The sequence below is a fragment of the Nicotiana sylvestris genome, chromosome 8 (genome assembly GCF_000393655.2).
Source record: "Nicotiana sylvestris chromosome 8, ASM39365v2, whole genome shotgun sequence".
Taxonomy (NCBI): Eukaryota; Viridiplantae; Streptophyta; class Magnoliopsida; order Solanales; family Solanaceae; genus Nicotiana; species Nicotiana sylvestris.
The window spans coordinates 222,919,921-222,930,645 of NC_091064.1; the positions used below are offsets into that span (position 1 = coordinate 222,919,921).

General features: G+C 34.4%; 1 protein-coding gene across 2 annotated transcripts; it reads right to left on the reverse strand.

Annotated features, from left to right (window-relative positions):
- Positions 1 to 3,628: 3,628 nt before the first annotated feature.
- On the reverse strand, positions 3,629 to 8,377 carry LOC104248206 (protein KINESIN LIGHT CHAIN-RELATED 1). 2 transcript variants are annotated; one of them, XM_009804423.2, is made up of 3 exons: positions 7,486 to 8,377; positions 4,934 to 5,842; positions 3,629 to 4,027 (listed from the first exon to the last, which is right to left on the reverse strand). In XM_009804423.2, the coding sequence occupies exons 1-3, from the start codon at positions 8,157 to 8,159 to the stop codon at positions 3,793 to 3,795; spliced, it is 1,818 nt and encodes a 605-aa protein (XP_009802725.1). In that variant the 5' UTR covers positions 8,160 to 8,377; the 3' UTR covers positions 3,629 to 3,792. The 2 variants fall into 2 exon arrangements, with proteins under 2 accessions (XP_009802725.1, XP_070009062.1); XM_070152961.1 differs by lacking the exon at positions 3,629 to 4,027 and having other exon boundaries at positions 4,930 to 5,842.
- Between the last annotated feature and the right edge of the window lie 2,348 nt (positions 8,378 to 10,725).

Genomic DNA, 10,725 nt, shown 5'->3' on the forward strand with positions numbered 1-10,725 from the left:
TTAAGCTTATGAATAGGAGGGAATAATAAACATGAGAATCATGACTTAAATATATTTATTATATATAGGGTCCTTTTTTTAATAATTAAAAAGGACCTCTAGCATCAAGTAAAGTCTAAGCTGCAGTCGAACCCAAAAGGACCTTCTTCTTTTTTATTTTATAATTTTGCCTCCTTGTTCATTTTTGTAATGTGAGCAATTTAAACGTCTTACTTATTTTACATTGTAAGCATCTAATCTGGATTTTGTAGCAGCAAATCGTGCATAATTTGCTTCAATTTGCAACACTTTTTTTTTGGAAAAAATTTTTGTCCATCTAATATTTTATGTTTTTCACTTTTAATTTCGGTTTAAGACTGATAGAAATTGCTCAAATCTATCTTTGGATATACTTATTCGCGATATATATTTTTTTCAAAAAGATAACAAAAAAACGTCGTTGATACTTCTGTGCATAAAACCATTGGATATGCCAAGAAAATAAATAAATATATATATATATATATATATATATATATATATATACATACGTAGAGCTCGCCCTACGTCCAGCTCTAGGTGGATAAGGAGGGAATAGGAATAAATATAAACATGCGAACATCAAAAAATCATAATTCCAATATTCCATGAATCCAATTCCACTTGAAAATCAGTGCCAAACTTTTTCCAACTTCTTGAGATTATTGTTGACAACAACATGTGTATGATATAGTAAAGTTTCAAATTGAAGCATGTTTTCTCCTATTTATGTCACCCTATTTTTCTTGTTTCCTATTTTCTTTGACAACCTAGTAAAACCTATCACATGTCTCATCAGTGTAGTCTTGTAGCAAATTGAAGGGTGCACAAAGATCACCATGTGAGAATAAACCCAAAACAAGACACCCTTTTTATACGTAACAATTCTTGAAATGTAAAAAAGGATATAAATTATTTTCTCCCGTTCATAATAAGTGACGTTTTGGTCTTTGGCAAGTCCTTAAGAAAATACGAACTCCTAAAGAAAAATATATATATTTACAAAATTACCCTTAATTAAAATTTACATATTATTACCTCGACACATTGGGATATATAAATAAGGGAAAATTTTTGGAAAAATAAAATTAATTCTTTCTTGAAATCATATAAAAGAACACTTATTTTGGACAAAAAAATTCGCTTATTATATACCGAAGAAAGTACTATATTTTCGAAAGAGTTTTTTGTATCATTATTGCTCTTTGTTTTGTCTTCAGAAAAGGTTAAGATTAGCACCAAATGTTACCTCACTTTTTTGGATTTGTTATTTGAGATGAATGGACCCAAATTGTCATATGTTACATCATAGTTAGAATATGGTAATGCTTGTTTATTTTGTCTATTATATTTTTTTTTCTCAAAAGGGTAAATAGAAAGAGACTATTGAATTGCTATTGTACATTGAGAGGTCTCTTTTAGTGAAGCTAACTCCAATAAGTGCACCATTCATGTGACATTACATAGGCTGAAAGATAAGTTGCACGTTTAACAAAATGATTAATTTTAAGTATTGCATTTTGTTTGAACAACATTGCATAATTACGGATCGATATTTGAAGTGTGAACGATATAATATAGGTATTGTACCAAAAAGAGCTACATGTGAAATATTAGACTGCTCACATGGCGTAACGTGTAGAACAATAATATAGCAACACGTGGCAGTCTTATTTGAAAGAGTAAGAAAAGACACAGGAAGAAACACCCACGAAATATACCGGGCCTAGCTGGCAAAGAATGAACAAATAATAGAAAGAAGGAAAGATACATGGACCAGAAAGAAATAAGGAAGGGAAATCGTTACAGATGTAAGGCATTTATAGCAATAAATGCATCAGTTATAAGAATCCAAAATAATGAGCAATCAATATCATTAATGCTCATAATTAGCTCAAATTATGGGGGGAAACCGTTACTATTGTACATTGCACAGAATATTATTTGTAAAGGGACATTTGAAATAATATTAAAATACACATTTTACTTTTCTGATTTCTTGAAATTCTCTGCTTCGATCTTGCAATCAATTATTTCCTTATTTATTATTGTTATTTTCTTTTGATACTGTTGAGAAAGTGAAGCAAAACTTAAATATCATATAAGGAAAAAGAATCTTGGGCAAAGATTGAAATTACCTGAGACCCTATAAGGAGACAATAGTATATTTTCTCAACAGAAGTGAGACACTCTAACACCATTAGAGTGGCTCTTTATCTTAACCAAGCACGAATCTGAACCCATTTAATAGTGCGTATTTAAGAAAATTGATTATATATAACAATTTTATGGATGTCTTTAGGAAATAATAAACAAAAGGTTCCATGTTCTAAAGACGAAATAAAGACATAAATTAATGCATGGGCCGAGAAAATGAATCAGACATTTTGGTAAAAATAGCATTGTCTAGTCAGTTTTCGGACTGGTTATTCAAAAATAGCCAGCGTTTACCAAGTCAATAAAAAATAACCACTATTTTTCTGCAACAGAGACCGGTCCAGCATAATATACTGGAGTTCGGTGCACCTGTGCATGAACTTCCAGCATATTATGCTGGACCGGTATATTATACTGGAACTCCAGTATATTATGTTGGAGTATTTTTCTGGATTTTGAACAGTGTTTTCGTTCAGATTTATCTATACGTGAGAAGTGGCTAAATTTCGATTACTTTTGAAACTGGGCTATTTTTGAACGACCACTTGTAAATCTGGCTATTTTTGAATTTCTTTGCTCGTCCCTAGTTTAACAAATTGTGCAAGTATAGCCCTATTCCTTCCGGCCAACGTTAGACTCGAAACTAATGTTCCCTAATATTTTTTTAAGTTTGCTCACAAAATATTAAATTGTTGTCCAACCTTTTGCAATACGTTATAAAAATTTAAACCATGGTTTAACATTTTCTGATAAGATTTTTAATCTGCTATAAAAGAATCTGTATACCGTAGTCGAAAAGTTTGCAAGAGAAATAAAAAAAGAAAAAGTCATCTACGAAACATTGGGCAAAAATTTCACAATCATGGGTCAAGGTTTTGGCAATTTACCTTCCATAAATAAAAATGTTATGGGCTAAAATTAAATGTCTATGGACTTTATTGTACCCATTTCCTGGGCCAGACTCATAAACAAGCTCAAGTACAAGTGTACAACCAGTCAACCATCCATCTCATCGTTGAGGACTGAAGAGTAACCTTACTGAATCTTTAGGAACCAAAATTGTTATTCTTCTGAAAATAGCAACTTGTTCTGGTATTTCTGCTGGAGTCATAGAAATGCAGAAATTTCAGAACAGTATTTATTGAGTTGCAGGTCATTTATTATTGCTAAATCATTGCAATAAAATAAATACTTTTTTGTATAAAAATATAACTTCCATTTAATCAAAACCTTGGAGTTCAAATCAATTACCTATAGACTGACACGAAAAATGAAAATGAAAAGATCAATCGCAATACCCATATGACAATCATCAAGTTTTCATAATGCCTAAAAGAAAGCATGTTTCTCTGCGTTCAAATGAAAAGATCAATCGCAATACCTACTTTCTAATGGCATATATATCAACTTCATGGAATGTAGGAGAGACACAAGAAAAAGCAGAATTATAGTCTTGGCAGAAACATCTTTTAAATCACAAAACAATAACCAATTGAACAACGCTGAAAATGAACATCAATGGCAATTCAAATGGCAAACAAACAACATGCCTCACAAATTACAGATTAGCTCTATACATGATCTCCTATGTTACATAAAATGCATCCGAATTAACAATCAACTCCTAAACCCAAAGGCAGACCACTTCCTCGACGGCTCCTTCTTTGTTCTTTTAGAATTGGGATCGATAAGGTTCTCCAAGGACTTCGCATTTTTGTTGCGAGATTTGCCTGCTTCTTTCAATAATTCGGCCAGCCTTTTCTTCTCATCATCAAAATCAGGATTTGCAGTTCCAAGTTTCTCTTCTCTCAATTTAAGAACATACTCCAAAATCTCAATGGCATCATCAACTCTGCAATACATAAATCAAAAACAAGATGAACATCACAAAGCAGTTGAAAGGATATGTCATAGAGCAACTGCATGTGCATGTCACTATCAAAATGCTAATTGAATTGATATTTAGCTGAGATCACACAACTAAGCAACACATCTTGCTTCCATTAAAAATATAAAATGAGATCTTTCTCTTTCATTCTTCTAATATTTTTTCTTCTTAGAAAGTAGAATAGAATCAAAGCAACAATCATTCTTCACAACGATTAATCCGACCAGTCAACAACATACACATTTGATCCATGCGGAACGAACAGCAATATGCATAACCAATTCTTTCGAAATTATTATAATTAATAACGAATAGCTATATATAAACAAAGATGCTTGTAATCGTGTGATACTATAAATAAATGAGTGGATTAAGGTATGTGTATTATAGACATGCTCATTTAGTTTGCTATAGCCTGCAGATTGGGAAGGCATTGTTTTCTTTAGAAGGGCAGTAAGCGAGCTAGGCACATGAACCTTTAAAAGTTACACATCGTCCATCAAAAAGTGCAGTTCGTGTAAACAAATTTCATGAAAATATTGGTTGGTGATAAGTTGACACCCTAAAGAATACATAACAATCTTAAAGCAAGAGGGAAAAATTGAAAATACAGGATTTGTCATTTGTCTCAATTTTCTACTTCAAATTCCAAGCAGAAGAAACATGATAATGTGAGCACTGCGAGAGTGATAATAATAATGCTACTCAAAGTGAAAATTAATCAAATTAAGGGAGAATTAAAATCTAAAATACATTGCAAATTGTTTTAAAAAAATTAGTACATGTGCAATGCAGATTTAAAAAACCAGTGGATTAATCAGCAAGGTTCAACCAAGGTACTGAAGAACATACTTTCAAATATGACATTACCTTCCCAATGCATCATAAGTTGCTGCAAGATTGCTGTACACACCAAGAGTATCTTGATGACAAGGACCACACTCCTGTTCCAGAATTTGTCTTGCTTCTTCAAATAATTCAGCAGCCTCGTCTATTTTGAACAATTGAACAGAAGACAATCCCATCTGATTCAAAACAACCCCAAAGAAGGCTGACTTCCTCTCACCCCCAGCTCTAAGTTTTGCTACAGCATTTTCAAAGGAACTGTGTGCCTCTTCATATCTTCCCACCATATAGAACATAACACCCATCCGTGCTTCAATGCCAGCAATTGTACTTTGCTGCCCTGGTTTATCCTCCAAAAGTTTCATTGCCTTCAGAAGGAGTTTCAGTGCCTCCTCAGGTTCATTAAATAACTCATAAATAGCTGAAATTTCCGTCAATCCACAAGCAATCTCTTCTGCAGTTGTTCCAGGCACAGGTTTTGCATATATTCTTAGAGCATTTTCACAATAGGATCTGGATTCCCTCAGTTTTCCTGTCTTATAATATAGGTCAGCCAGCCTTACAAAGACAGATGCAACTGAAGGATGGTTGTCTCCCTTAGATGATTTGAAAACAGTAAGTGCCTTCTGATAGGAGAAGACAGCCTCATCAAAGCGAGACAGAGACAAGTAGATGTTCCCAATACTAACATCAATAGCTGCAACCTCGTTTTCCTGTCCATTGGCGATCATAGCCATGCTTGCAAGTACAAGGTGTTCAAGGGCTGACTCATAATCGCCTTTAGCCTCACATATGAGAGCCATTAAACGACGATCAGCTGCCTCTTCAAGAGAAGCAGGTGGGCTGTGTACACGATGGATTTCCAGTGTTTTCTTGCACAAATTCTCGGCTTCATCAAATTGCATTGCCTGAACATGGGCTTCGGCCAAGTACCTGCAAAATTTCCAATTCAGTTGCCTCAGTTAGAGCCAAAGAAACACATAGGCAGTTGCAAAGACTTGTCAATCAAATAGTACAAAAGAAGAGTGTTACACAAACTAGCACATGTAAAAGGAATGGTAATTTATGCCCTCAAACGTAAAGCAGCCATATTGAGCAGATTAATGCCATCCCCCTGAGATGATTACATTAATGATTCTCACAGCAATCATGAACAAAGAACGACCTACTATAGTTTCATGGTTTACTTTGCTGAACACCCTATTTACACGTAATTGCCAGAGGGAGCCTAAAATACTTGATTGACTAACACATTACTCACTGTACAAAAAGGATTAGTTTTCTACTCCTTGAATCTTTTCAAAATGTGAATATATTTTCAGGGGAAAAACATAAACTAACAAAAGAAAACAAGCCACGGAAACATAAATGTGTAAATTAGATGTGACGCAACTCAGACTTCCGCAAGTTGCCAGAATCTGCTAAAAAAGATACCAATCAACAATAAGTATCCTTTTGTTTCTATTTTTCCTTTCTTTTCTTTTAAAAAAAGAAATAAGAAATAAGTATTCTTTAGTTGACAGTTAATCCCCCACTACCATCATAAAACCACTCCACCAAAGAACACCGGCCTTCCAATATATGCTGCTGTGTCTCAACAAAGTCCCGAAAATGAAGTTTATATGAAGTGTTAAGTTAAGTTTTATTTATAAAAAACATTCTGAATGAAAAAGAACATATTTTCAGCCAACCAACAGGACAACACCATATGACGCATGCCCAACATTACAGCGCCTATAGCCCCCTAAGCCAAAGAAGAATAGCAAAAGCAAGAATCTTATTTCATGAGGACAAAGAATTAGTAGGTGATCACATGACTATCCTATAAAAGTACGAGAAAAAAGATTTTCTAAGAGAGAACATTATACTAGAATTGGCCAAGTTGGATGAAATTAACCTCGATCAGATGGATCTGTTAACTGGACTTCCTAAAGAACCCATTCACTTCCCTGAAAAATGCATCTCTATCAAATTTGACTCCGCTAATTGGAAGTGTATCAATTACATTTCATTAACTTTTCAAGTATGAATAGCATTACATTTGTCCCTGTCTTCTGCTGATAATATTTCATCTGAATCCTAATAATGCTTCAACTAATAACAGCTTTCACAATATAAACACAGCATAAAATTATAAAAGTGAAATTAGCTAGACTAGCACCGCAGCGGAGCCAGGAATTTATGCAACGAGCTTCAAAAGAATATTAGAACATCACACTTGGGATTTGAGAACCTGTAACTTAAATCAATTTTCGCCCATTACATTTGCTACTACACTAGAATCTTCCCTTGTATGAAAGGGGTTTAAAAGTTCATACATAACCAACAAAAATCATTTTTACTCTATTTAGCATAAATTTTTGAAGAAGGGGATAAATTGAACCCCCTTGGCTCTACATAGCTCCACCCCTGCTTCAATGCATTACATTTTAATTGATACTGTAAAACAATATCAATCAACTATACCTGAATCTCGAATCATTTAATTCCAGCTATAAGAATCCTTTATATACATTCAGCTCTAAAATTTCATACAAAAAAATGAACAAAGAGACATTATGATAACTGATAAGTACCTGCAAGTCTCAGCCACTCTCGGATCTGTATCTCCTAAAGCTTCCATCTGTATTTTCAAACCATCCTTGTAACATTCAATCGACCGATCTAACTGTCCAAGCATAGAATGAGTATCACCGAGCTGCATATACCCTGAGAACGCCGCGAGCGCGTGATCTGCACCTTTTGAGACTTCTGGCACTTTAATCGCCCTTTCTAGCACCGGAATCGCCTCCTCGAACCTCCCGAGACTACAGTATATAGCCGCCACGACGTGGAGGCTCATCGCCAGATCCAAACTCGGCTCGCCGTCAATCGCGCATTTCTCAAACGACTTCGCAGCGCGTAGAGCGTAATCTAGCGCCTTGTTCGGTCCCTCGCCGGAGGCAATCGTGTCACGCGCTAACTTCAACAGGAACGGTCCTAGATCGGGATTGTCAAGAGACGACTCGTCGATGACAATCTTCTCTGGTGGCGATTTCTTCTTTCCTGAGCTCCGATCTGGTGACGGCTTGGCGCGTGAAGTTGAAGGCGACGGTGAAGGAGGTCTTCGCGGCGCAGGAGAGTTACTCTTCGGGTTAACGGGTTCGGATCTCTCCGAACTTGCTCCGACCCGCCCGTTGGACTCATCCGGAACTGATATTCTCAACGGCTGAGCCTCCGGTGGCGTTTTGACTGAAACTATTCCCGGCATTGTTTAAGCTAAATTTCTGCCAGAAAAATCGATTAATCCAAAGGATTTTACAGCACAATGAGCTTATATATCGAGATTTAGGAGTTATAAGAGAGGAAAATTAATTAGGATTAATGAGCTAAGATGTGATTAAGTAAGAGATTAATACTTGCCAACGTATTCAACTGTTAGTTGAGAAACAGTTGAAAAGAGTTGAAGAACTGAAGAAGGTCCTCAGTGAAGGTAAGAAAGAGTTTGGACTACCATCTAAATGGGCCAGCTCAATTGTGGGCTGCCGATAAAAGTGGGCCATACAAAATGACGTGGATTTTTCATAGAAGATCGAACCAATTATTTGGTGACAAGTATTATGAGCTGTTTCGAATGCCTAATTTTATTTTCCTGTCTGAATATTAAAAATGTCGGATATCCCGAGATTATAATCTCATATCCGATAAATAATATCAAGATTTTAATATTATAATAATAATAATAATTAGATGTGTGATAAATATAATCCTAAATTTTATACTAATTCCGATCACCAACGACAAAGAGATTAAACGCCATCTCTCTGTAACATTTTAATTAATTTAACAACATCGTAGGATTATTATTGAATTGTATTACCATCTCATTCTAAAATTTTACTTTTTTTAGAGAATATATTTTTATTTATTTAATTATTTATTCAAACATATAATTTCATGTAGACCTAATGGATAAAAGAAATAGTTGAAATAATATGACTAACAATAGTCGTCCAAAAAGAAATAAAAATTGAGAAGAGAATTTTGTTTTTAACTTCATAAACTTGTGAAATGATTTGTGCTTAAGTAGATTACTAGAAAAATCTTATTAAAATATATGCAAAATTTAAGGAATTATTTAGTCTATAATTTGGTCTATGTCAATAGTGATCTGTATGATTAGAAGAAGAAGAAGAAAAAAGATGACTTTTCGTAAGAAGAGAGCAAACTCTGTCATGCGTTGGATATTGGTTTGATTATTTTATGTGAAATTTATGATGATGGATGTAAAAAAATTCAAATGTACCCTTGCCATTCTTTTTTTCTTTTGGACCCCACAAAATTATGAATAATCATTTGGGGTTTTGTAAAATTTATCATATGTTTTGTGAGGATCTTCAATATCACCTTTACTTTTCCATTTGTTCCTTTTCCTTTCTTTTAATTAGTAATTAATAACTGATATATGTGGCTTGGTGTTCAATGAAGTAGGGGGAACATTATGATTTCTTGTTCAAAATTCAGTGGAGGCAAAATATTAGGTAATTTCTTACTATCTGTTCAAGTTATAGTGGATCGAGTTACTCTGTACTTATATTGATGGGAGATAGCAAATAGCAATCGAGATGTACGCAATCTAACCTAGACGCCATGATTACCACAAAAATTAATAACTCGAATATTACAAGTTAAAGGAAATACATGTATTCATGCCTCTGAAATTACACATGATAACATTCAAGTACTTAATCTGTAACTTATTTACTTATCAATATGATATTCTCAAAGGAGCCGAGCTAAAGGCAAAAGATGAAGCTAAAGATGAAGATTTTAAAACTAAGCATTATTGGCTCCTTTAGCTGGAGGATTCCCTTTGCCTGGAGTGTGTGCAGTATTTGGTCCACCTTCACCTTTGTAGTCCATTGTCACATCCACAACTAAAAGCTTGCGCATATTCATTTGGCTACTCACCTGCGCCCACAAAGAGGGGAAAGAAACAAATTAAGTTATACTATACATTATCCAGACCCTACTTGTGGGATTATACTGGGTCGATGTTGTTGTATACATTAACAGTGCGCCTGTCTTTATACAAATTTCACTTGGGGTCGTTTGATTGGAATACGATTTATATCGGTATAAGTTATGCCGGTATAAGTTATATTGGGATAAGTTATGTTGTGATTAGTTATGCTGGGATTGTTGTTTATGTTGAGTTTTTGTTTAAAATGAAATAGTCTTAAAATTAGAGTGAATGGGAAATGGGATTTGGATTCGGATTTGGTCAAATGATCGATCGATTGATTAATTTTTTGGACCAAATTTATTTGTTAATAGTAAATATTAACGTGATATAATCCGTGTTTGTAACGGATGTTTTCCAATCCGTGTATTGTGTTGCAACACTAAGCAATAAGCAGCCTAGTGCACCTCCCACAATGGTGCAAGTGCTCCTCCCACCAAGCAAGTGTACATTCCACCATGTAAGTGCTTCCTCCATGATAGCCTAGTGTTTGTTGCACCATGGAGGGGGCGGATTTCTCTCAAATAACTGCTATAAATAGAGCATAAGTTGGAGAGAAAGAAGAACACATCGGAAAAAACACTCGAAACACTTTGTATACACTTAATATACACTTTGTATACACTTAATATACATTCTGTATACATTTAATATACACTCTGTATACATTTAATATACACTCTGTATACACTGGATATACACTCTGTATATATTGGATATACACTTTGTATACACTAGAAAAACGAATTGCAATCTGATATTCTCTTCAGTAAGAATTCAACATTGGCTATATTTTGCATTCCTTCCTCTCAGA

Excerpts from the sequence above, each read along its gene's own strand:
- LOC104248206 (XM_009804423.2), bottom strand. The coding sequence starts at position 8,159 with ATGCCGGGAATAGTTTCAGTCAAAACGCCACCGGAGGCTCAGCCGTTG. Across the intron at positions 5,843-7,485 it reads AGAGTGGCTGAGACTTGCAG|GTACTTGGCCGAAGCCCATG; the intron begins GTACTTATCAGT and ends GAAATTTTGCAG. Across the intron at positions 4,028-4,933 it reads ACTTATGATGCATTGGGAAG|AGTTGATGATGCCATTGAGA; the intron begins GTAATGTCATAT and ends TATGTATTGCAG.